Source organism: Alligator mississippiensis, chromosome 3 (genome assembly GCF_030867095.1).
Source record: "Alligator mississippiensis isolate rAllMis1 chromosome 3, rAllMis1, whole genome shotgun sequence".
NCBI lineage: Eukaryota > Metazoa > Chordata > Crocodylia > Alligatoridae > Alligator > Alligator mississippiensis.
In genome coordinates this window covers 39249008-39276375 of record NC_081826.1, presented here as the reverse complement: position 1 = coordinate 39276375, position 27368 = coordinate 39249008, and the positions used below count along the sequence as shown (strand labels likewise).

Below are 27368 nucleotides of genomic sequence, written 5' to 3'. Positions count from 1 at the left end.
ATACAGGGAGAACATGGTGAACTGTAGGAGTCTATTACAGACCTCCTAAGCAGGAGGAAGAGCTTGACCACAAATTCACTAGGGAACTGACAAAGGCGTCACACTCTAGGTGCATGGCTGTCATGGGTGACTTCAACCACCCTGACATCTCATGGGAAGAGCACTCAGCCAAATCTTTTTGGTCACGAAGCTTCCTCACTTGCATTGATGAGCTCTATTTGACTCAAGAAGTCTACGGGCGAACAAGACATAAGGCGCTGCTGGATCTTTTACTGGCCAAAGAGGATGATCTAGTGAGTGACCTGAGGATCTAAGGGAAGCTTGGAGACAGTGATTACAACTTGATCAGTTTCTCTATCCATCATAAAGCTGGCAAGTCAGTTAGTAATACAGAAATCCTCAAATTTAGGAAAGCTGACTTTCACAAGGTCAGGAGATTGGTTGTCAAGGCCCTGAGAGTCCGTGATCTGACAGGGAGGGGAGTCCACGATGAGTGGTTGCTCCTTAAGGACGCAATCCTAAGAGCACAAGGGAAGTCCATTTCAGCCCATATGAAAGGTAGCATAAGGGCTGAGCGCTCCCCTTGGCTAAATAGGGATCTCATGGACATCCTGTATCTGAAAAGCTAACAAGGGCTGGAAGTCAGGCACCTATAGGAATTGAACTACGAAAGCCAAGGCTGAAACCAAACTCGAACTGGCTATGAGAATCAAAGACAATAAAAAGTCCTTCTTCATATACGTGAGAAACCAAAAAACAAACAAACAAGGGCAACATTGGACCTTTGCTAAACCAAATGGGGCAGCTGACAACCAACACCCAGGAAAAAGCTAATCTCCTTAACAATTACTTTGCGTCAGTTTTCCACCAGCCCAAGGGGATCACCCTGCCTGACAGGATGCAGGAGTACCAGAGCAAGGGAAAACATACGCCTGTAGTTGGCAAAGATCTTGTGAAAAAACATCTTGAGAGGCTGGACATCCATAAATCAGCTGGCCTGGATGGAATGCACCCAAGAGTGCTAAAAGAGTTGGCCAACATCATAGCACTGCCAGTGGTGATGATATTTTAGAATGCATGGCACTCAGGAGAGGTTCCTGAAGATTGAAAGGCCAATGCGGTGCCTATCTTCAAGAAAGGGAGGAAGGAAGATCCAGGGAACTACAAGCTAATCAGTTTGACTTCAATCTCTGGAAAGATCTTGGAAAAAATCATCATCATCAAAGAAACTATTAACAACAGGCTAACGGAAGGCAACATTGTGAGAGAGAGCCAACATGGCTTCATTGCAGGTAGGTCTCGCCTGACCAACCTTATTTCCTTCTATGACCAGCTGACACATCACCTAAACAGAGGAGAAGTGGTTAATATCATATATTTGGACTTCAAAAAAGCCTTTGACCCAGTCTTCTATGATGTCCTCATGGTAAAATTGGGGAACTGTGGCCTTAACAACCTTATGGTCCAGTGGCTGGGGAACTGGCTCCGTGGTTGGACCTAGAGAGTGATAGTTGATGGAACCATATCAACACGGTGCATCGTGTTCAGTGGTGTCCCCCAGGGCTTCGTACTCGGACCAGTACTCTTTAATATATTTATAAATTATCTGGATTCAGGTGTCAGAAGCGGACTGACTTAAGTTTGCTGATGACACCAAATTATGGGGAAGTGTGGCCACAGTAGAGGATAGGCTGGTGATTCAGGCTGACCTGGACAGGCTTGCAAGGTGTGCAGATCAAAACCTGATGGCATTCAACACAGAGAAATGCAAGATGCTCCACCTTTGAAGAAAAAACCCACATCACACTTACAGGCTCAGCAGTGCTACACTCACTAGCACCATGACTGAAAGAGACAGGGACTACAAGAGCCATCAATGTAATGCTGCAGATGGCAAAACAAACAAAACTCTGGCTTGCATCTAACGATGCATCTCAGCCAAGACCCAAGAAGTCATCCTCCCACTTTACTCAGCCTTGGTGAGGCCACAGCTGGAGTACTGCATCCAATTCTGCGCTCTGCACTTTAGAAAGGATGTGGAGAAGCTTGAGAGAGTCCAGAGGAGAGCCACATGCATAATTAGAGTACAAGAACAAGGACAAGGCCTTATGAGGAGAGGCTGAGGCATAGGACTGTTCAGCCTGGAGAAGTGAAGGCTCAGGGGTGATTTGGTGGCAGCCTATAAGTATATAAGGGGTTTGCATCAGGAACTGGGAGAATATCTGTTCACCAGGGCACCCCAAGGGAAGACACGGTGTAACAGTCACAAACTCCTACAAGACTATTTTAGGCTGGACATAAGGAAAAACTTTACCATCCAAGTCCCCAGAGCCTGGAATAGAGTTCCCCCAGAAGTGGTACAAATACCTAATCTGGACACTTTTAAGAAACACTTGGATGCTTATCTTGCTGGGATCATTTGACCCCATCTAACTTCCTGCCTCTTGGGCAGGGGGCTGGACCCGATGATCTTGTGAGGGCCCTTCCAGCCCTAATGTTTATGAAATCTATGAGGCAAGGGAGGCAGAAGAGCCCCGCCAGTCCGGGCCAGCACACAGCCTGTCGTGCAGCTGCAGCCAATGGGTGCTGCACAGGACAGGGGTGCGGCAGGAGCTGCGAGTCCTTGTAGTGGGCAGTTCCTGGGCTTCATGCCTGCTGGTGCCTCTGAGCTGGTCCAGGCATCCCACTTCTTGGCCAGCTGCCACCTGTCCCCCATCCAGGACCCGGCCTGGGCTGGCCCCTGTGCATCTGCTGTTAGTAGCACCTGCCAGCTGGCTCGGTTCAGCCCCAACCCCGCAGCTGCAGGCAAGGCAGGAAAATGGCAGTGCCATGGTGCCCAGCTCTGGCCATGCCCCCACCCCTGGAATGGGGAGGGGGGCAAATGCCTGATGGGCTGCTACACCCCAGCCAGGCAGACCTCCGCTGCAGTCCCCCGATGGGAGAGGGAAGGGGGGAATCAACCCCTTTCCTGATCCCTTCACCTCAAGGGGCCATAATGGCTGGCATCTGGCCATGCCCGTGCCCCCAGCTAGGGATCAGAGAGGCACAGCCCAGCCCATGCTGGGATGCTGGGGGACTTTGGTTTAACTTAAACCAGGAAGGGATCTGGACAGAAGTTTGATAAACCGGTTTGACTCAAATCAGTTAAGTTTGATACTACATTCAATCAGGTTTATCTTATACCAGTTTCAAAATGGCTGAAACTGATTTATGTGCATTAGACTTATGTTCTGTTACAAGTTTAAACCAGTTTCTGATCACTTAAACTGGTATGTGTAAATTCTGTCCCTAGTCCTATTGTCCACCCAGTTCTTCCCCCTTTCAGACTTTCTCTGACTTCTGGGTGTCTCATCCTCTCTTTACAATCTAGCTCATTAATCCTCTGTGTCTTCAACCTCCATATTTACAACTATCTGACTACTTAGCTGCACATTTCCTCATCATCGCCTCTTTATTCAACTTGCAACTCTCTTTTTTTTCATTAAAACGTCTATTCATTGGACATAGTTGTCACCAAACATGGCTTATTATCTGATCTATGTGTTGCTGAGTTTCCCCCTCTCCAACCATCATCTCCCTCTATCAGCATTTTTCAACAGACCTCTCCTTCCCCTCACCTTGGTACTGAACTTTTCTCTGACTTCCAGTCTCCCAACATTGAAAACTTCCATCTTCTTTTAGCACTCTTCTTCCTTCTGTTTCCCATTTTTCCATTTGTATGGTAGCTTATTTTCTCTATCATTTTTTCTATCCTTTTGCTCTTCCTTCCCATGTCAAGGTCTGACCTGCCTGCCTCCAGCCATAGCTTATCCACTTGCTGTGCACCAGCTCTCAAGTTATGTACCATCTCTGATGGAAATCTTATGACCTGGTTGACTTTCTCCACTACAGATGTTTCTCTTCCTTCAGTTCCATTGTTTTCCCAGTTGAGCTGTATTACTACAACTTAACTAAACCAGTGCTATCATTCCCAGCCATAGCCTCAGACTTGCTTTTCAAACCCTCTAACCAGAACTCTTGCCTCAGTGACCTACTCCATTTCCTGATCTCCATCAGAGATGCACTCATTCCTTCCCTGACCTCTCTCCATATACTCTCACTCTCATCCCATACAACACAAGCATAATGTAATCTCTTCAGCCATTTAAAAAGATCATGACCCCACTTACTCCACCCCCTTGTCTTCTCTTTTTCATCTTTGAACTCCCTTCTCTTTGGCCTTGACAAGTGCAACTTGTTCTATTCTTGTTGTCCCCCCACTCCCATGAGTCGGAGAAACTAAACTCATAGATCCAGAACTTCTCCAGTGCACGTGTATGTGTGCTGTGTAAGTTATGGTAAGGAAGAGCAGTACAGTACATGTTGCACTCCTCAATTCTAACTCTAAAGGGCACGCATACCCTACATACTCCTAGAAGCAAAAGTAGCAGTTTAGCTTATGTTTACTGAGCGTCATTCTCCTTTTAATGTTCAGTAAAGGCAGGCTGCCACCTTCCAAATTAGGGTCTTTAGTGCTTGCTATTTGAGGCAAATAGATTGCTTGTCCACCTTTTATTTAGAAAGGAAAATATACAAATACAGCCATTGAAATGACAACTAATATTGATGGTTGTGATTAAAGAATGAAATATATTTTTAATCATTACATAATTTATGTTCTTTTTAAAATGCCACTTTTCCTGGATTATTTAGCATTACAGTTGAGCTGTAAGTGAATAGACTCGATTGTGTTACAGTGGGTCTCAGAATTATGCCTATTCAGCAGCATGTAGTAACTGGTTCAACATGAGCTGTTTCTTGTATAAACATACAAAAGGCCTGACCCAGACTAAATCAATTTAAAAAGACAAACATTAAAGCTATATTTCCTGTTACATGCTTAAGGTCTTCTTTGGTTGCTTATGATCTTACTGTATTATTGACCAACTATTGTAGTCATTAGTTTATCCTCCTACACCACCTGCTGAACAGTTCAAATGGAATGGTGGAGTTATTTTCGGAAGGGCAAAGTGATTACAATTATAACTCCTACTGTTCATTTCAGCTTTTAAGCAGCTTTTATGCTAGAGGCAAGGAAGTAATATGAATCTTGGCTTACTCTTTTTCCTGATTTCAATTGCTAGAAGGGTTTCAAAAGCTGCAGACCTTAAAAGGGTACAAAGTTCATGAAATCTGGATGAATGTTCATTCAAGAAAAGGTCAGTTCTGCTAATTTTAACTTATTCTGGTCCTTCCAGGAAACACATTTAATGAACTCAGGGTTGTATGCATGTAAATAATAGGCAGAGAAAACTCATGCCTATGCTTATATGTACATAATTAATTTGAAAGTGTGAGGAGCTGTTTTTAACTCAGGATTTATTTTCAACAATTAAGATCACTTTTAAGAAAAATATTACCATCCACTACTGTGCAGTTCTTTGTGTAGTTTCATAAAAGTTCTACAGTCGCATCTCTGTTGTTACAGGTATGATAATGATTATCTTAACTCAAATCACTTTTGTGACATTTTTTCATTGCTGATTTACAAGAGCCATCACTAATCTACTTTTGATACATGCTTTGTGTAGAAAGTTAGACTTCTTGGTCAACAAGAGTAGGATACTGGGCATTTTGTTTTGAGTAGAAGACTTAAAATGGCAATGGCCAAGTAATGCAAGCTAGAAACCCTAGAAAGATAACCCAAATACATATACCCATTTAGAAGAAAGAGCTTGGAAAGCTGAAATACTGAGAGATTTCCTAGAATGATGCCATAGAGCAACAAATAAGTACATATGTATGATATGGTGCCACTATGCTATGGTAAAGGAAGGCAGCCGTTGTTTCATATTGTATCCCTGGTGACAACGCAACTGGGATATTTAATGTCTCATTGTAACAAAAAGTTATTGAGAAAGAGAAAGCAGAGATTGAAAAAGGATTAATTTACAACCCAAGAATGGATTTTTAGAAGAACTACATTCATATAGAATGGCTACAGGATGAAAATATTCAGGAGGTTGCAAAAACTTAACAGCCAACATATACTTCAAAGGTTTACATATGAAGGATTACTTTGTCTTGTTACATGGCACAATATGAGGAGCAGTAGAATACAAGTAAGAGAGAAAAAGTGTAAATTAAATATCAGTATGACAGTGAGTTCTGTTAGGCTATGGAAAAATCTCCTGAGGAAAATAGTACAAACCTCATACGTTGTTTAAGATTTTTAGAACTAAATTGTGTGAAAGACTAGAAGAAAATCTACTATAGGATTGTTTTGCATTGGCATTGTAATGGACTAGTTGTCGTGAAAGATCTGTCTGTCACCAGATTGTTTGAGTCTGAACAGTAGCTATGAATGTTCATTGTACCTGAAGACAAATGCCAAAAAGTGATAACATTTTTATTACTTATTTATTGAAAAAAGTAAATCATGTAATTCTGCAGAAAAAGGGCCAAATCCACCTCTTTCAGCCCAACAAGGAGTTGCAGAAAACCTAGACATAAATATCCTGCTCCAGAAATCTTGTTGGCCAGGCCATGATTAAACAGAACAAACCTGAAGGAGGCAAAGCTAGATGCATTTTACTGCTTTGCGTGTTGTATGTTATAACAGCACAATTGTGCTTTGGCTGTTATATGCCATTAGCAGTTGCTCAGTGGGGAGTTGAACATGCCACCTCACAGGCAGACTTCATCTTCATTGACCCCTTTTTCTAGGCTAGGTACAGACAAGTCAAAAAGCTTGAGGCTGAATCAATTCAATCTTCGCAGGTTAATCTAAAATATGTAGATTGATCTGATAAGCAAGTGAACAGACATTCACTTTTGATTCAGGAGATACAGGTGCATACATGTGGTGGTTCAGTCCAGAAACCAAGGGGGCACTAGAGCATGCCTCCCTGCTTGGGTGGAACAGGCAGCTTGAGTCAAGGCTGGCCCACCTGCCCTGCAAGAGGGGGAGTTTGCAGGAGAGGTACAAAGCATCCTGGGATACCATGGGACTGTGAGTTAACTTGACTCTGGAGGGGATCTGGGATAGAAGTTCAGTAAACCTATTTAACCTAAACCAGTTAAGTCTGATACTAGATTCATCCAGGTTTATGTTAAACTGGCTTTGGGCATTTTGAAAGCAGTTTGTGCATTGAACTTCTGGTGTGTTACAGATTTGAATTGGTTTCCAATCACTTATACTGGCTTATGTGTAATTTCTGTCCCTAGCCCAAGCTTGCTTGATGGTTGGGAAAGATACTTTCCTTTTACTTGCACTGTACAAAGGAACATTCCCGAAAACCTTCTACACTTGTTCTCCTTTCTGTCACTGTAGTATTGCAAAAGTAGTTTTTTTTCTAAAGGTTTTTTTATTTCACTTGAATAACAAGAGCCTAAGGAAAATTGTGTGGAGTAAAAGAAAAGAAACTCTTAATATTTGAGGCATACCAAAGGGCAGATTTAAAGGGAGTCCCTTTCTGAAACAAACTTGTATACCTTGAATACCTTGTTTTCTGTCTCCTGTTTTTCACTTTAATATCTACATTAGCAGGTATATGTTTTTGGAAGGAAGAACAAATAAAATAAAAAATGACCTTTACCCTAAGCAGGTCAAATGTTCCTTAAGTTTTTAGATCATATACTTGCAGCTGCATGGTACCTTTTGGATGTGAAGTAATGAAAATTAATTTTAGCCAAAACACATTTGTCACTTGATAGTCCTCCAAAAATAGACCATAGGAGCAACAGAAGAAAGAGTATGCCAGAAATAACTTTTTTTACTTTAAATCTATCTGTAAATTTATGCAAATAAAATGGTAATAAAATAATATAATTATTTGTATTGTAATTATATCCATTTGCATTTTTTGTTTCCATATGTTCTTGGTTGCAAAACAGAATGCAAGTGTTCTGTTTCCTCAGCTAGGGACAGAAGTTACACATAAACCAGTTAAGTGATCAGAAACTGGTTTAAACCTGTAACAGAACAGAAGTTCAGTGCATATAAACCAGTTTCAAAATGACTGAAAATAGTTTAAGATAAACCTGGTTGAATGTAGTATCAGACTTAACTTATTTGGTTCAAAGCTGTTTATGAAACTTTTGTCCCAGACCCCTTCCTTGTTTAAGTTAAATCACAGTCCCCCAGCAAACCAGCATGCTCTCTGGGGTGGGCTGTGCTCTCTCTCCAGAGAGCAGGGTTGGCCCCTTCTATCTGCGCTCTAGCCTGAGCAGAGGGAAAGGGGCTTTGTTCAGTTTTGGGAGGGACTCTTCCCCCTCCTCCTCTCCTTCACACCACCACTGTGGGGCTGGGAGGGGGTTGTCTGCAGGGCTTCCCAGCCCCAGAGGGGGACTCTTCCCCCCCCCCGTGATCCCCCACAGAGTGGGGAAGGGGATGCCAAGTGCGGTGCTGGTGAAAGACTCCTTCTTTCCCTTTCTCCCCCCCACCTCCATGAGCCTAGAAGGGGGGATGTGTGTAGGGTTGCCCAACCCTGGAAGGGAACACTTCTCCCTGCTCGTCGTCCGCCCCACTCAGGGCGGGGAGGGGGGTTCTGTTCAGTGCTGATGGGGGGCTCTGGTCCCTCCTCCTCCCCCCATTCCCTGCCACTGCAGGGCTTAGCTTCCCTGTCACTGAGCTGGGCCCCACCCCACAGCCCATCACAGCCTGGCCCTGCCATGTGCCTGCTTCAGCTGGGACTGAGTGGGACTGGGCTGCAGAGGTGGGGCCAGGCCAGGCAGTGCTGCACAAAGCCCCACCTCTCCACACACAAGCTGGGCCAGTCCAGGCAGCAGTGCACAAAGCGGCAGCATGAGAAGGGAGGAGGGGGAAAAATTCCCTTTCCAGCACCACACAGAGCCCCAGCTCCCCATCCTGCGGCAGTAGGGAAGAGGGAGGAGCAAGAAGAGTCCTCCTCTGGGACCAGGCAGCGCTGTGTGCCCAGATTGCTCTTGACAGTCGGGGAGCTGCTGGGGTGGGCAGAGTTCTCCCCTCCTCCTCCTGTCCCACCACAGGGGTCTGGCCACACTCCCTTTTTCCCCACCCTCTGAACCTTGCAGGCCAAGGTGGGGTTTTAAACCCCTCCTCAATCTTATTCAGTCCTACCAGGGCCTAGCTGCACACCTTGCTTCTCACCCCCCATCAGCTCAGCTTCCCTGTGAAAGGAAAGGGAGGGTTGCTTTAGCTCCCCTGGGGTTCTGGTCTGAGCCACTGCAGGTATGTGCCTGCATTTCCGGAGTGAAAAGGGAATGTCTATCCACTTGCAAACTGGTTCAGCCTTTTCAGGTTAGACTAACCTCCAAAGATTGAATCAATTCAAGCTCGAGCTTTTTGAATGTCTGTACCCAACCCTTAAAAGTAAGGACTGAAAAATTAGCTTTTTATAATTTCATTGTGGAGAAGGGGAAAGGAACGATATTGCTATGCCAGTTCACTAAATTACCTTACATTGTATTTATTTTTGTTAAAGAAATCTAAACACAGACTTAACAGGATGTGTAATTAGCACTTTTATTTTGATTAATATTTCCCAAAATATATACTTCAGTCTTTATTTGGATTAAACAAGACAAATAATCATACAACCTAATGTCACTTGCTAATTTGTAATAAAAGTTGCATGTATTTATGAAACTGTGCTTTGCAAGGGAGATAAGTGACATCATAGTTCTAGATTTAGATTTCTCTGGAGAGAGAGTTGACAAGAGCACTCCTACACTTTAAAAGATCACAGAATATTTTAAATATTGCTGGCCGTGTGCAGTATACATATACAATATGTACAGTATACCTTTTAAGTATTTGAAGTCACTGCACAGTTGTTCAAAACAATATGTCCCTTGACAGTACACATAGATACAAATGCTGTATTCATATTTAGGCCACATACAGACATTAAGTTTCCCTTCTGAGAGAAAAATAACCTGGGAACAACCAGGGTTAAAACACTCCCACATTCTCTTCTATGAGAAGCTACAGTACAGTTCTTCAGCATCCCAGGGTGCCTTGTTCCCTTCTCCCCACTCCCAATGGGACTGTGTGTGGCCTGCTAGACTCTGCCGCTTCAGCCAAGCAGAGAGCAAAACGTGTCCTTTACAATCCCACACTGTGCAGCAGGGAGACATGGGCTGATTCTGAGCAGTCTGGTCAGCCAGTCAGGGCTGCCATGTACACTACTGCCATCTGTCTTCAGGCAGACCAGAGAGTCTACAAAGCGCACTGAAATGTATGCACAAGTCCCTAATAACAATGCAGCAGCAGGACTGCAAACTCTGTTCTTCAGGGACTCGGCATTCAAATGTCTGTTCAGATGTCTCCAGGTAAGTTTTTCTACCAGGAAATCAAACCTGGGAGAATTCTCCCAGATAATTTGAATGTGTCGGCAGACCCTTAGTTCAGTTTCTAACCTTGATTGACTATTTTTGCAATATAATTATTATTAAATGATATTCTTAAATTGCACTGAAGAAAAGGAAATTAAGCAGGTCATAAGGGCAAGTTTCAAGTACTTGAAAGATTGCCATAAAAAGAAGAGAGAAATATTGTTGTCCCTTACCACCTTACCTCATCATGGAGGGCATGATGAGTCAGTTAATTTAAACTACAGCAAAGCACATTTAGTTTAAAATGCAGAAGAATTTTTTTTAACCGTCAGAACACGAGGACAGAGAAACAAGCTGACACTCTGGAAGGTGTGGAATCTCTATCACAGAAAGTTTTCATGAATAGATTGGATAAACATTTGTCTAGGATGATTTAGGAACATCATATTCTGTGTCTGCAGGACTGGATGGCTCTTGAAAATCCCAGGTAACCCTCTGATACTGTAGATGCTCAGATGTTATAGGGACAAGCAAGATGTAAAATTTTGTGTGAAATAAAATAGAAAATCAAAATGTATATGTGAATGGTAAGCTCAAGCTTAAAATATGTCATATAAAAATTCATGAGTCATAAACTACAAATTGGAATTATCATTCCTTTGAGGGAATAATTATAGATAATATCCAGGTTGCCTTTGTCTAGCATGTTTTAAAAATAGTGTTAATTCCAGTGTTAATATGTTTTTACTACATTATAAAATGAAGAGTACAGAAAAATCTAAATGGCTTCAAGATAGAGCAGACAAACTTATTCCGCATAGATATTAGCTGAAGAAAAGTGGTGGTCCATTAATCTCCTGATTCCAATTAAATCATCTTTCTAATTGTCTCGGCCAGCTTCAGTGATCCACTCAGTGGACCACTGAGTATTTTGATGAACTCGTATGTCTTTTATGTTTCCATATTATAGATGCAGGTAGGAATGGATTGAATAATAGACTGAAAAATGAAATAGGCTGAAACAGTAGAATCTCATTATATAATTCAATCAAAATTGTTCTCTTTCTCATCAGTAAATTTTTATAGCAAAATTCTGTACTGTATGGTCATATTAGAAAGATTTAATAATTTTTGCACATTAAGCCACATTGTAGAAAATGTATTTATACCTCAGACGCTCTTGAGCTATTCATAGTTAAATAAAATAAAATAAATTAACAGAATAAATTGTGTATACTCACACTCTTTTTATTCTTTTCTATATATTCTACATTTGAACACTTCAACAATTATATCAATTGAGCAGTTAGTATTCAGCAATTAGTGTAGTAGTAAAAAACACTATCATATATCTGTTCCAGGGCTTTTGCCTGATTTCAGTAGTATATCTGCAAAATACTCTGGCTTCAAGTTTTAAATAGGGCTGATAGTGTTAAGTGCCTAAGACATACCATGAGACTTTGGGCACCTAATTCTTGGACACGTAAGAAACTTGGAAAATCCTAGCTTCTCTTTTTATAATTTTCTAACTTTGTACAGTCTTCTGAAATCTCAAGTAATTAAGTAGGCACAAAATGCAACTTATCATTATAGGGTCAAATCCTAATGGTCTTACTAAGGGCTTCTGTCACTCTCTCTCAATGGGTGGTATCTTACTGCTACATGAATGGATTTCTTTCTTCGTTGGAGCTACTCATGGACAGTGTTCCCTCTAAGCTGCTTGATGTGCATGGCCGTGCAGTTGCGCTCATACTGCTCTACCAGGCAAACCTGTGCGGCTGCGCACGCCACACAGTTTAGAGGAAATGCTGCTTATAGAGACCTGTTCTGAAGCACATTAATGTCAAAACAGAAGGTAGGACAGCGTAACACCCTGTCTGACTAGTTCAGAGTAACATGAGATTTTGTAGAAAGTAACCTATTTTGTCAGATGTTATGAAAGGACCTCGCAGCATCTGACAAAGTCAGTTGTCACTTGTGAAAGTTCATGCCGCTCTGAACTAGTCACTAAGATACCATCCTGCCCTACCTTCTGCACTGACATCAGACTAGCGCAGCTAACCACTTCTCTATTCATTAAAGTGAAATGGAAGAGACCAGTGGTGACACACAGGGGGTGCATGTGCAACCCCTGAGAGTGCTGGTACACCCCCTGACCAACCACACTCCCCGCTTAGGCAATGGGTCGGGGGGCAGGCGGGGGCACTGGTATCCCCCCTGTAAGCACTGGCCAGGGAGTGGGAGCACTGGATGTAGCACTGCGGCCGCTTCCTGGTCAGTGAGTTTTTGCCATGGGGGACCCTCCCTCCCCAGTCAGTGAGATTGGCCCTGGGGGCATGTGGCTCCCCTGAGTAAGGTGGCACCAGGTGCCCATGGAAGAGACTATTGACTTAACAGATGTTGGCTCAAGATTGTAGTAATGGCCAGACTTTTAAATAGGGGTGCACCCTGTTGCATCCCTATGATGCTATAATGGGTCTTATGTCAGGCAAGAAGACTAAGACACAGTTGTCCTAAATTAAAAGCAAGTTTATTGAACCCTAACAGATACAATTCTAATTAAAACTGAAGTAGCAGTAGCAGTTAAAAATTTTAGGTTTGTACCTAGTCAAAGCAGATGCTCACCACCTAAAATGTTGTGAACGGTTGATCAGGCCATGAAGTCTTGTCCGGGGCTCCAGGCTCCTATGTCTGATATCAAGACAGGATCATGGATCAGTGACAGGATCTCTTCAGGCTTTCTTCAGGAGTTTTCTGAAGGGTACACTCTCTCTCACCACTCTTTATATATCTTATAACTTGCATTTCTTAAGACATAACATTAACTTGAGCCTTCCTCCTATTTGTTTTAAGTCAGGGACAGTATTTTTCCATCTGCTTCTTTCACTGGGTGCAGATCTTGACCACAATTCAAGCTAAGCATGCAGCTTGAGCTGAGCACAAAGGTCAAACCCAGGCCTCTGTGTCCCAACAACCAATAAAGATTTTCTTGGCCAATACCAATAGCCGATGATTAACCAATTATATTGACCCATGCTGATCCAATAACTGACAGTTCCTATCCACAGCCCTGCTCCCAGCACAGTCTGTGTTGCTGTCCCAGACAGGTAGGGTGGACCCTCATGTGAACAGCAGTGCTGGGTGTGTTTGGAGCCCAGCGGCATGCCACTGCTTCAGTGCCAGCAAGGCCCTGCACAGTCAAGCTCTGGTGGTCGCCGGGGAGAAGCCACTTTTGCAAAGGCACCCAGTGCCCAGTGGAGCAGAATGTCCCTCACACAGTGCCTTACCGCACCCATGTGCAACCCAACATCTTTGCAGCAGCCCCAGTGCTCAGGCCCCTGCTGTGCACACAGTATTGCCATGGCAACAGCAGCAGGAGCTGGTAACAATCCCTTTGTTGCTGAGCACTGTGTCCTGTGACCGCTTCCTGGCACCGCCCCCCGCCCCCGCTGCTTGCTGGGATTTGTGGTCTGCCGTGGGCTTGGGCCAGTGACAGGGAAGGGGGACCCAGACTATGCTTGCCAGGGTGCTCTGATCTTGCGGCCATAATTATCAGATACAGTGACCAAAAAAGCCAATAGCTGATAATGTCATTTCTCCTTTTATCAGTTCCGATCTGATAGCCAACTAATGTATCAGTGTACTCCTACTTCTAAAGGTATTCAGGCACCTAACTTCCATTTAAACCTATTGTAGTTCAGCCATCTCAATATTTGTAAGTATCTGGGCCTCAGTTCTATGACACAGAAGTCTCATTGTGCCTAATAGGTGTTCTGCCTGATTATGACCTGCAGGATTTAGATGTAGTGTATAATAATCGGTAATGACAATCTGTTTTTAATGAAAGAACATCTTTCTGTCATTTTAGGAGAGCATTGAATTTAGGAATACTTCGAGATCCTGGATCAGAGGTTGAAGACAGACAATACCAAATAGATCTGCAGTCTATCAACATAGGTACTGCTCAGTGGCATCAGCTGAAACCAGAGAAAGAAAATAGTAAAGGAGGGGTCCTGACAGAGAATGAAAGAAATTCTCAGAACCCAGCACTTGAATGGAACATGGCCAGTAGGTAGGAAATTGTTTTAAAGTGTTCTGTTTTCTAGAATTTCCTAGAAAAAAACACTAAAAATATAATCATGACTAGGCTACATATTTTTCTATTGTTTTTACTTTCCATTGCAAAAATATTTTCTATGAAATAGTGTTTTGAATTCTACATTTGAAATTGTTCTTGCACCGTAATTATTGTGTAGTTACTCTGTCCTCTCTCTTTCCGCTATCAACTCCTTTTTGAATGGCTTATTATATGGCCATAAAAATAACTCCAGGCTTAGACTTGGCATTCAAGGTCTCGGTCTAACAACAACAGCTTGTTGGGGTTTTTTGTTTTTTTTTATTTCTTTTTCTTCCTTTGTTTGTATTTTCTCAAGGTTTGAATAAAACCAGTTTAGACATTTCTAAGCTAAAGGAAGACCAAGTAATTTTTTTTTCTTTTGGCTCTGAGCTGTTTTTTGCGCTTCTGTAACTGAAAACAGATGCAGTTTTAGAATGACATATTTCAGCTGATTTGTAAGATACACAAAAAGACTCTTCTAGCTAAATAGGTTTAGTTCAGTTTCTCCTGGATTGCCCATGAGAGACTTCCATAAAACTCACCTGCTGAAGGTGTTGCCAATGGACTTTGAAGGTCTTGTTCAATTCCAGATCATGTTGAGTCCAGCAACCAGATATGGAGGATTTTTACTGTTTTGGTCAAGTTCACAGTAGAATGAGGCCACCTACACACAGGAGACACAGCATAAATACATGTCCTTAGTGTTTTGCACTTAAAATGAGTACTTATAGAATCACTAGGTGCATCCAGACGAGCCTGCACATGCCTCTTGCTGCATCTCACAGTAGTTTGAGACATGACAAGAGGCACACTGGGAACAAAAAAACATTCCTGGATATCAAAGATACCTGGATATCCTGCCCCTTGCCCTAATGGTGCAGCATGCTGCCTGCCCATGCAGGGCAAATAGAGCTTGTTCCAGGCTCGGAACCAGCCCAGCCTGATGGCGCATGGGGCCTGTGCGTGCAGGACCCAGCCCGGTGCAACGGACAGTTCCTGTGAGTGGTGCAGGGCTCTGGGTGACAGCCCAAGTGGCCTGGAGCTACCCAAAGGCGAATAGCACCATGCCAAGCCGGGCTAGGCCTGCATGATATGGCACAGGGAGCCAGGTGCCAGGTGGCTGGGGCTGAGCTGCACGGAGGGGCTGTACTATGAGGCCCCGAGCACCTTGATGGCTGCTGCTGCTGCAGGTGGCCTGTGGGCCCTGTGGGGGGCACATGAGGGCCCTGCAGGGGTCACACTTTGGCTCTGTGGGGGGTGCATGTGGGCCCTGCAGGGGGGTAGTCCATGTGCTGGGGGGAGGGACTGTGCCCTGTGGTGGGGCAGGGGACCTACCCCTCCTGAGCAGCGCCCCCACAGTCCCCCATACCCGCAGTCCCCCCACAATTCCTCCACACCTACCCACACATCTCACCCTCCCACATCTCTCCATACCCACCCACATCCCCCCACACCCCTTCCCACCCCCACCTCCTACAAACCCCACATCCCCCCATCACACACCTATCATGCCCAGCTGCCAGACAGAATGAGACCTACTGATAGGAGCTGTGGCTGCAGGGGCAGCTGTCCCCACATTCTAGTTAGTGAAGGGGTGAAGAGCTCAAACTGTTCTATAATAACAAAACCAAAAGCAAAAATCAAAACATTAATTATCATAATAATGAAATAAATTTTAAATGAGACACTGGTAGGCTTCCAAATTGCTTTAAAATTGTAAGTATATCAATAAAACATTGCCCAACTGATCTCTCTCTCTCTCTCTCTCTCTCTCTCTCTCTCTCTCTCTCTCTCTCTCTGTGTAGTGGTCTTTTGTTTTATTTGTGGAAGAACATGGATTTGGGGGTATTTTAAAAAGTAAATTTGGGAATTTTTTTGTCAGAGATTTTACAGTTTTTAAATAGGGAACACCAGAATTCCTGCTACTGAGGCAAATGGCAGGACCCAGTCAGAGAAGCCTGCTCAGGGCTGGCATCCGGGACACAGCTGGAGGTGGCTGACCTCCTGGTCAATTGGGGTCAGAAGGGCATGCTTGGACAGTTCAAAGCAGGCCACCCCACTGCGAACATCTTCTGGGTGATAACTGCCCAGATGGCAGGGCGATGGCACACATGGCAGTAGTGCCACGCAAAAGCCAGCTGTGTAGCCACAGCCCACTGGCAGCTGGCCCAAAAGTGCAGATGCCTCTGCTGTAGCCATGCAGTCCTCATCTGGCTCTGGCACCCACGCAGTCTTGAGGTCATATGCTGTCACAGGTGACAGCAGGTCATAGCCAGGCAGCAGCCTCCACTGCCAGACTGCTGCAGTGGGTAGAGGGTGCAGGGAATGCTCTATTAGGGCTGCTTCAGCAGTCCAGCTGGCATAAGGGGCTAGTGTCCCCAGATACCAATTGGCTGGACCCCAGAAGTTCCTGAAATAAAGTAGCCCTGAGCTGCTTGCCAGGGCAGCTTTTTATACTGCTGGAGCCAGCACAGGTGTTGGCCCCAGGCTTTAGATCCCCCTGGATGCAGATCCAGGAGCAGCTGGGATGGGTTATTTTGCCCCAAGTGGCACAATTTGCCCCACACCAAAGTGCATGTCTGGGCACATGAGCTAAGGCAAAAATCCCCAGCTCAAATTTGTGCTGCTCCTATTTGAGCTGCTGCAAGCACATGTGCCTGCATGTGTGGATGCGCCCACTCTGGTTATGGATAGCCTCAGTGGGCTCATCCACACATGCAGGCACGTGCGCTTGCAGCAGCTCAGATAGAAGCGGTGCAGATTTGAGCCAGGGCTTTTTGCCTCAGCTCATGTGCTCGGACATGCACTTTGTTGTGGAGCAAATTGTGCCACTTGGGGCAAAATAACCCTGCCTGGCTCCTCCTGGATCTGCAGCCAGGGGGAGCTAGATCCCAGGGCCAGCACCCTATTTTCTAGCAGTATAAAAAGCTGCCCTGTCCTGGCCCCATCAATACAAAAAGCTACCCTGGCAAGTAGTTCAGGGCTACTCACTCTCAGGAGGTTCTGGGGCCCAGCCAATTGATACCTGGGGACACTACCCCTTGTGCCAGCTGGACTGCTGAAACAGCCCTGAGAGTTCCCTGCACCCTTTACCCACTGCAGCAGCCTGGCAGTAGGGGCTGCTGCCTGGTTGTGACCTGCGCATCTGCCAGACCCAGATGAGGTATCTTCCCCTCTGGACCAGCTGCCAATGGGCTGTGGCTGCAGAGTTGGCCTTTGTGCAGCACTACTGCCATGTGTGCCCCCTGCCTGGCCATCTGGGCTGCTATTGCCCAGAAGATGTTCTGGGTGTGGTGGCCTGCTTTGAATGGTCAAAGCATGTAATCCTGGCCCCATTTGGCCAGGAAGTCAGCCATAGCCAGCTGGGTCCAAGGTGCCAGCTCTGAGCAGGCAGGGTCCTGCCACTGGCCTCCCTAGCAGGAATTCTGGTGTTCCCTATTGGAAAACTGAAAAATCCCTGATAAAAAAAAATCCCAAAGTCACTCTGTAAAATACCCCAAAATCCATGTTCCTCCACAATTAAAACAAAACACCACTATATATGTAGAGAGAGAGAGAGTGAGACAGAGAGACAGTGATCAGTTGGGCAATGTTTTATTATAATTTGGAAGACTACTAGTGTCTATCATAATAATTAAATTAACTCCAAATACATGTTTCATGAATTCATGAATATATATTTTGCTGCCCCCCCACCAGGGGTTACATCCTCCCCACTGGGGTAACAGCCTCTACAACAGAGGCCAAATGGCCCCCGCAGTGGCTACCACCCCCATGCAGGGACTACATGCCCCACCCCAGCACCCCGATTGCTGCCCTGCCTGGCCCAATCCCCTGCCAGCTGCTGCAGCCTCCCCGATGGCTGCCTCACCCAGCCTCACAGACCCTGCCCACCCAGACCCCCCAATGGCTGCCCCACCTGGCCCCATCCCCCACTTGTACCCCCCGGCCCCCATGACTACCCCCCCAACCCCACACTGGAATGGTGCTTTGGACTTGACCTCATTGCCCACTTCTGGATCTGTAGGGCTAAGTACAAACAGTCAAAAAGTCCCAGTCTGAACCTATTAAACCTTTGCAAGTTAGTCTAAGCTGCATAGATTAAACTGATAAGCAAGTGAATAAACATTCACTTTTAATTCCAAAAATGCAGACACATGCATGCAGTGGCCAGAAGCCAGAAGGTACTAACACATGCCTCCTGGCTGGCTGGAGCAGACAGCTTGGGCCAAGGCTAAACCCATCCTTGCAGGGGAGGTGCAAAACATCCTGGGATGCTAGGGGACTGTTAGTTAATTTGAATATGAAGGGGTTCTGTGACAGAAGTTCAATAAACTGATTTAACCTAAATCAGTTAAGTCTGATACTGCATCCATCCAGGTTTATCTTAAAGTGTGTTTGGCTATTTTGAAAGTGGTTTATGTGCACTGAACTTCTGTTGTGTTATAGATTTGAACTGGTTTCCAATCACTTATACCAGTTTATGTGCTAGCCTTGGAGACAAGGGCTCACAAACAGGTATTGAGGATGAGTCCAGAAACTTTTATTGGTAAACCTAAATCTCTAAAGTGCATCAGTAGACTAACAGACTAATTCACTCTGCTGAGTAGTACATAGGCCCTGAGAAGAGGCCTCTTATAGTGAGTATAAGAGAAAAAGGGATACACACAATCAGGGGAAGATCTGTGGGAACACCAACAGTGGGAAAAGAGATAGTGCACAGGAAGTAATGACAAGAGACTGGGGGAAAATTTGAGGGAATCTTTGAATAATTGCATTAGTAATGTCTACTGTGTCATTTAAAGGTGGCATAGTTTTACTTTTCTGCCCTTTTATACAGCAGTTTCCCAAGTAAAATCCCACAAGACATTCTTCCTTTAGATCTTTACACTTGAAAACTTTTCCCCTGCCCTTCTAGTTGAAGCTGCAATGTTAGCATTTCAAGGATTATTTTCCCTTCTCATAAAACAGTGCTGGCTGACAGCACTCCATGAAAGACAAGGTTGTAATGACTAGCGCTGTGTGAAATGACACCGTTCTGTTTCGCCTTCAGTTTCGACGGTTCGAAGAAACAGCGTTCTGTTTCAAATTTCATTTCAGTTTGAAACAGCTGTTCCATTCCGTCAAAACTGAAAAGCTGTTTTGATGCTGTTTCAGCATTTCGCTGGGGGTGGGAAGTCAGCCCAGCTGAGTTGACTTCCCATCCCCGGCACTAGATCAGGTGGGGAGGAGTGGAGAGTCAGCCCAGCTGGGCTCACTTCCACCCCCCTACCCCCTCCCCGCACTATGGGCGCCGGGCAGAATGTCAGCCCAGCTGGGCTCACTTCCACCCCCTCACTGCAATTGGACACGGGGAGGAGAGTCAGCCTACCTGGGCCCACTCCCACCCCTGACCCTGCAGGGGGGCAGAGAGTCAGCCGAGCTGGGCTCACTTCCATCCCACCCCCCACGCTGGGCTGACTCTCCCCTGTGCCCGATCGCAGTGCGGGGGGGTGTGAGTGAGCCCAGCTGGGCTGACTGCCCCCTACCCTGCCAGATCACAGTACTGGGGGAGGACTTGAGCCCAAGCTCAGTTCCCTTCCCCTGCACTGTTATTGGCTTCTGGCAGCAGGAGAAGAGGAGAGCCAGGGCTGCACTCCCAGCTGGTTCTGGGAGCACAGCTCTGGTTCTCCCCTGTCTCTCGCTGCTGACTTCAAAACTTGAAATGTTTCAAAACTTTTGAAATGTTTCAAATAGCCTCATTTTGTTTTGAGGCTGTTTGGAAGGCCTTCATTTCAATTTGTTCTCACTGTTTTGAGCTTGAAATTAGTCGAAACAGTGTCGAATCGGTACAACTGGCAAAATTTCCCACAGCCCTAGTAATGACCTCAATAGACCCTCTCATTTGCCATTCCACTGGCCACACTGGCCTTTCTAAGGCAGCCAACAAGACTTTTTTTTTTTCCTTTCCTCAAGAGATTGGCATTTGTACAGTCACCAAGGTTTTGGTTTGAGCCTTATGCATAAAGTCTTTGACCATGGTAAGAAGCTGGGTACGATTCCTAATATGGTGTTAAAATTACAAGAGTAGGGAAGCTGCTGTTATTGGCAAGCTGAACCTTCTGTGCATAACTGCTAGGTCTGCCTTCCATTTTGGATGAAATTCTATATATGTGTGTTCATTCAAATACGTGCTCAATAAGTGAATATTTTTGCTCTGAGAGAGCTTTTAAATTGATGTTTTAGTTGTTTTTAAGTTAGGTCATGTTAATTAGATGCATTAACTTTTTCATTGTGATCTGCAGTTCTACTATTTTCATTCTAGTCTACATTAGTTTAATACATAGTGGAGTTGGGATGTATGTTTACTTGTCAGTTTAGTTTAATCTTATATGCATTTATTAATGTTCATTTTCAGGATGTTAACGTTTTTGCTTTTTACTTGGCAATCAGTTTTGCTGCATCTGGGTTTATTTTATGATCTGTGGAAGTGATGTGCTGAGAACTGAAAGAACCTGTACTGATGTCTGCCATGTGCTGGGATGTTTCCAGTATGCACAAGAGGGTGACTGCATGGTGTTTTACATGGTGCTTAGTGTTTCTAGGGTGAAGTTTATATTCAGATTTCCTGAGAATGTCACAGAGACTTTATTCTTTGAGCTAGCAGTGGTACTATTTTCTTTCTTAATTCTGTGTAAGCTTCATTGAGAAGTTTAGCAGGGAACATAAGAAAAGGCTTTTTGAAATGTTTTGGAGTTAGTTTCACTGTTTTGATTTGAATACATTTCTGCTTGCTTTCACTTACCATCAACTCCCACTGTTGTGGTTTATTAGGTCAATTATTCTTAAAGTTCTCTTTTTAGATGTGTGTTTACAAGGTATATCTTATTAGTTCATTATTTTGTATGTTTAGCTGATACATGAATGTCAAAATTTAGAGTCAGGTCTGTTATTTCCCCTCTGGTGTTGTTTGATTAATGGATTACCTTGTAAAGAAGGTGCTTTTCTTTTTCCAAGTATAGATTCCAGTTTCCAGAATTCCAGGTATATTATTGTAGATTTATTCAGTTATTTGGTTATAGATATCAGGAATCTTTATATATCCTACAGTAAATGCTACCAGCAGTTAATCTTCGGAATTGACTATATCCTTGTTTATTGATTGAATTTTTAAAACAATATTTCTAAAAATAATATGTTTGGATAAAATATAGAATACACATTTAAATGTTTTTAATGTAATCTTAAACCGCTTGGGGTATTAAATATTAACATTTCACAGTTGTGAAAATAAGTTTCCTTTTTTATGTCCTAATTTGTAAGAAAAAATGGGTTTTTTTGCAAAGCATCAGAAATGTTGAACGTTTCAACAAGTTCAGTGAATAAAAATGCCAAAAACATTTTACACTAAAACAGTGGTGTTACCTGCAGTACTGCTAGACATCACCAAAAACAAGATTGGGAACAAATCAAAAAAATTAGGGCAGGGTAGGGTATCCCGTCTCCAAAATTAGGGATCATAGAACTCATTTTAAGTTATTAAGTGCTTTACTTCAGTAAAGATGTTATAAAAAGTTTCCTAATAGTGCAGTATTTAAAAAGAATGCTGGAAACAGTCCGACTATTCTAATAAGCTTATGTACAAATGAAACCTGCCCATATTTATACCCTCTACCAAACAGCATGCGGAGAGCTGGGAATACTTAACCAAAAAGACGTTTTCTTGATTAAAAACTGCTTTTTCAGCTTGCAGCTCTCCTCCTCCCTTTCCCTCCTCTCAGTGGAAAAAACAACAGCCCTGAAGGAAATAAAGAATTATATCCTCTCTTGAGGCCTCGCCCCCATCCCCATGCAATCTGTCTACAACTCCCAGCAGCAACTTATGCTTCCTGCAGCCTGAATAAACTCTGTTTGAAAAAAAAATTAATTGAGGTTAAGGGCATTACTATTGTGTGTTGTAATGAGCTGAGTGTGGCAATGTACTGCATTACAATTCTGTCCTTGGCACACCACCATCTGGAAGGACTCCCTGGGACTCTTCATTAGTACATCAGGGAGCCAAGGAACACTGGTACCTAGTTGAAAAAAAATCATACTCTTGCTTTGTGAAGACTTTCTAAGAAGAGCGTTGCAGCTTTTACTCCTACGAAAAGCAGAAATATGTAAAGTTTTCCAAATCCTGATAGCAATGATACTTTCTTTAAAAAAGGAAACACAATAAGTATGTGGTATGTATGTGCAATGTCACTTGTAAAACTTTTAGGGACAAATAGAGGACTTTACTCAGCCTTCGGTTATATATTTCATAGACGTTAGGGCTGGAAGGGACCTTGAAGATCATCAAGTCCAGTCCCCTGCCCCAGGGGCAGGAAGTCAGCTAGGGTCAAAGGACCCCAGCAAGATAAGCATCCAAGCGTTTCTTGAATAAGTCCAGAGTAGGTGCCTGCACCACTTCTGGAGGGAGTCTATTCCAGTTCTTTGGGGCTCAGACGATAAAGAAAATTTTTCTTATGTCCAGGCTAAAACGGTCTTGTAGGAGTTTATGACCAATGGTCCTTGTTTTTCCTTGGGGCACTCTGATGAACAGATGTTCTCCCAGATCCTGATGAACACCGCTTGTGTACTTATAGGTAGCCACCAGGTTCCCCCTGAGCCTACGCTTTTCCAGACTGAAGAGTCCCATGGCTCTCAGCCTCTTCTCATAAGGCCTATTCTCTTGCCCTCTGATCATGCACGTGGCTGTCCTCTGGCCTCTCTCAAGCTTCTCGACATCCTTCTTGAATTGCGGCAAGATATTTAATTTGCAATATCTACAGTAGCTAACATAAGTGATATGTGAGTGCATCCTTTTACTCATTAGCTCACAACAAAGATACTGTCTGCTGCTATCACAGAGGTGAATGAAAAATGCAGTTAGCTTAGCCATTTTCTTTATCCACAGTCCTTTTTTTGCAGTGAGGTGCCTCGTACTTCATCATCTAGCTGTATTGGGTGGTAAAATAGTTTCTCTTGCTGTATTGTTCAACAGCCACATCATCTTTAAATGAATTACAATCTTATAGTGTATCCCTATGAAGTAAGGAAATGCTGTTTTAAGACAGGAGGGTAAGGTATTAAAGCCTTGTCCATTCTGCATCAGCACCAAGACTCAGGCAGGACAAGTCTGAGCACATCCCACCAATGCCCTACTTACCCAAGTCCACCGACATGCTTCAGAATGAGAAGTATGCCAGTCAAACTCCTCTGGATTTGACCCCATTGCCCACTCCAAGACATGTCAGAGACAAGGGCTCACAAACAGTCATTGGGATGAGTGCACCTCAGTCTTATTGGTAAACTTGAATCTCTGAACCACATTAGCAGACTGAGATAGATTGGGCCTCTCGAGTCCCATGCTTCCCTGGATACAGCATTGGCATGGTATAGATAACCCCTGGAGACTTGCTTAAGGTGATATGGAAAGTTGGTGGCAGAAGAGGGTCTCAAGTTCTAAGAAACCACTGTATTTTCTTTCATCTCCTCAGCATATAGGCAGGCTCTCATCTTCCAAAGACTTTTAGTGCTCTACACTGTAAACAGTTTACATCTTGTTATTTTCATTATCCAGTATTTAACCTAGATTTTTGTGTACCTAGCTGCATGTTTTCAGGTAGAGACCCCTCTCTTCCTAAAGACTTCTGTGTCATTTGGGATGGGGCAACTGAATTAAAATTGGACAATTAGGAGGAGATATGTAGCAGCAGCAGGACTCAATGAAGTGTGAACCAAACCATGAGCAAAATTCAGATAACAATGATTACAGTATGTGAGAATACTAATCCCAAGAATTTGCAACAGAGGTAAAGAAAGAAAAATAAGGAGATCACAAAGGAAATCAGCAGACTGAGGAAGAAAGGAAGATAAGAGAAAGTAAAATAAGCAGTTAATTAGTAACACATTTATTTCAGATGGCTTTATCACCTGTCTGCACTGCAAACTTGTGAATTTCTGCCTGTCTTATATTTTATTTAAGCATATAGTAAAAATCAGCCTTAATTATCTAGCATTCACTGCTATGAGCATCACAACAAAGATTTAATTATAATACATTCTAAACCCAACATTTTCAAAGTCAGGCCCCTAAATTTAGTCTCTCTCTAGGTTGTCATAGCCAGGTTATGTCACAATTTTGCTAATTTTTTCTACATAAAATCTCTAAAATGCAACCTTTTCTTTCTGTCCCCACAGCTAAAATTCACATCCAGATTCTTATGATCTCATCTCTCAATTACTGCAACATTATTCTCACTGTAACAAATTAAATCTTTCCCCACTCACATTCATTCAAAATGCTGCTACAAAGATAATTGTTCTAGTTGTTACCTTACTCATGTCCTTCCTCTCTAATTCCCTGTCTTTCTTCTTTTCTCTATACCAAACATTAGCTATTTGTCTTCACATGCAAGACCTTTCCAGGCCTGTCCCCACTCTATTTATCCTCTTGGAGTTCTTTCAAGATGCCAGCACCACATCTCATCAGCCTCAAATGACTAATTGTTAAATTTTAAAACAAGCACTTCTGTTTTTTTTTTCTCGTGCCCTTCACACTTGGAGGGAACTTTCCATAAGCATCCACAGAACTACTTTGTTATCTTCCTTCAGATCCCTAGTTAGAACTCATTTTCTGTGCTTCAGTCTCTTATCAGCATTCTATAAAGCAAACAGGAACTGATCTTACAAAACTAACAAACAGCATGCATAACCACCTAGACATAACCATTTACTAGGAAGAGATCCCTGCAACCAGCCATGAAGCAGCCCATCACAAACACTTTCACTCTTTAAAGAAAAGGAAGGAAGGAAAACTCTCCAAACTTACATGCCTCAACAACAACCGTACAATCCATGATAAAGTCATCAACCCAACCAACTACACTCTCAACCCAGCTGAGGTGTCCATACCGTCCCATAGTCCTTTGTTCTGCATTACTGCACAACTCAATAAGGTGGAGCTGCATGGAGACCTCAAAGCTTTATTCTGCTGCCTAGAAATAAGGGAATATTTCCATGACAAGGAACCACACAATTGTTGGCTTTGGATACTTTGTTTGGGGCAGAGGAACCCACCCTTAGCCCGACCACGACCTTTCCATTCGATAATAGGAAAATTTATTGATACACAGTGATAACAGAAAAGAAACAATACAAACAATCAAGTAATTCTATATATCAATCATATCCTAGGGCTGTCATCAGAGTCAAAGTACATCTGATCAGGATATAGGCTCCATTCTGAGACTGTCTCTCTTAGGTGTTAGATGTCAGCAGTCTGGAGGTGGGATGCGGAGGCCCATGCCCCCCACTTCAGTGGGGTGCATGAGATGGGCTGGTTGTATGCCTTCGGTTCATGGTGGCCTCGGGGACCCTTCCTGGGGGATGGAGATGGGGATGAGGCCCCTTCTTAGGGAGGAGGAGGAGGAGAAACAGGGAGGGATGGAAAGGAAGAGAAGGAGGGACCAAAGCGAGGGAGGGAACCTTTGTTTCTTTCAAGTCTCTGCTTTTGTATTCTCCTTCCCTTCTGATGACTCCTGATGACTCTCCATCCATGGCTATCTCTGGGTGGTTGTCTCTCTGTGGTCACACGTTCGCGTAGCCTTCTGGGCCTTCTCCTAATTTGGTCTGTTCCCCCAAAACTGGGACTCAGACGCCCCTCTGCTCTGGGGCCTTGTAGCTGGTGTCACTTATCTCGTGTTATGGGCCAGTATGGTATATACTTCCTTGGTTCCCAGGCTGTTTTCTAAATTATGTATCCTTTTTGTGTTACACAACCTGGCTGTCTTGAAAGCTGTGATCTCAATGTTATGCCCCCCTCAATTCTCAGGCTGTGTCCATCCATTGGCTTTGTCATGCTAGACAGCCTGTCTGCTTCCAAGGCTATATGAAACTGTGTGTGTGAAACCAAGGCTCTTACAAATCAATTAACCCCTGCTGCCCATCTTGAACCCTTATAATGCATATATCTATACCTATAAGGCAATTAAAAAAACCCAGACCTTTAAATTCCACTTTCAAGCTACCAACAGTAATAAATCCATCACAGACTAGATCCATGCACAACACAAAGAGAACAGCTTCTGGACTCCAGTTGAGGGCTGCAGGCCCACTCTGGACCTGTATGTATAAACTGTTTCTGCTTTTGTGACCACTCTGAAATTGCCAAAAATCAAGAACACTTGCATTACAACTTCATTCCTGTAGAATGGAGAGCCATGGTCACCCTTAAAAATAACCATATTATCATACAACAGGTTGATAAGAGGGGTGTCACTGTTGTCATGCACTAGACAGCATACATGTAAGAAGCTGCAAAACAACTTTCCAACATAGAGTTTTACAGATGCTGAGAACAATACTGGGAGAAGTTAAACAACATCTTCCCAATACTATCTCTGGAAACGCAGGAGAAAATTAATGCTTCCACTTCCCAGGAACTCAAGCCAGGCAACTTTTACTTATTACCCAAGATCCACAAACCTGGCAACCCATGATGCTCCATTGTCTCTGGCTTCGGCACTGTGACAGAAGAAATTTCCAGCTATGTTGGCTCTATCCTATTCCCATTTGCCACTGGAGCTGCCAGCTATTTGAAAGACACCATAGATTTCTTCAAGAAACTAGGCTCCACTTATAAGCTTCCTGCAAGCACCTATGGATGCCACATCAGTGTACATCAACATCCCCTATGAGGGCAGATTATGAGCCATAAAGAACATTATGGCTTGAACAAAGGACACTGCTTCTGCTTCTATTGTACTCTCCCACTTTGTCTTCACACACAACTATTTTAGATTTGGGGACTCCCTATCCCTAAGGTACATCAATTATATTGCCATTGTATGTACACATGGGAAGGAATCTCTAGAAAAATTTCACCAGGACTTTAATAACTTCCACCCTTCTAAACTGACTTTGGAATACTTCACCCAGCAAATTCAGT

The 27368-nt window shown here is 43.7% G+C and overlaps 1 protein-coding gene across 2 annotated transcripts in view; it reads left to right on the top strand.

Moving 5' to 3' along the window:
- VPS13B (vacuolar protein sorting 13 homolog B) overlaps positions 1–27368 on the top strand; it is an 877527-nt gene that overhangs the window by 587741 nt on the left and 262418 nt on the right. For both annotated transcript variants that reach the window (XM_059723846.1, XM_006263597.4), the window contains one exon: positions 14165–14368. In XM_059723846.1, the coding sequence (XP_059579829.1) occupies positions 14165–14368 (204 nt within the window). The remainder of the gene's footprint in view (positions 1–14164; positions 14369–27368) is intronic.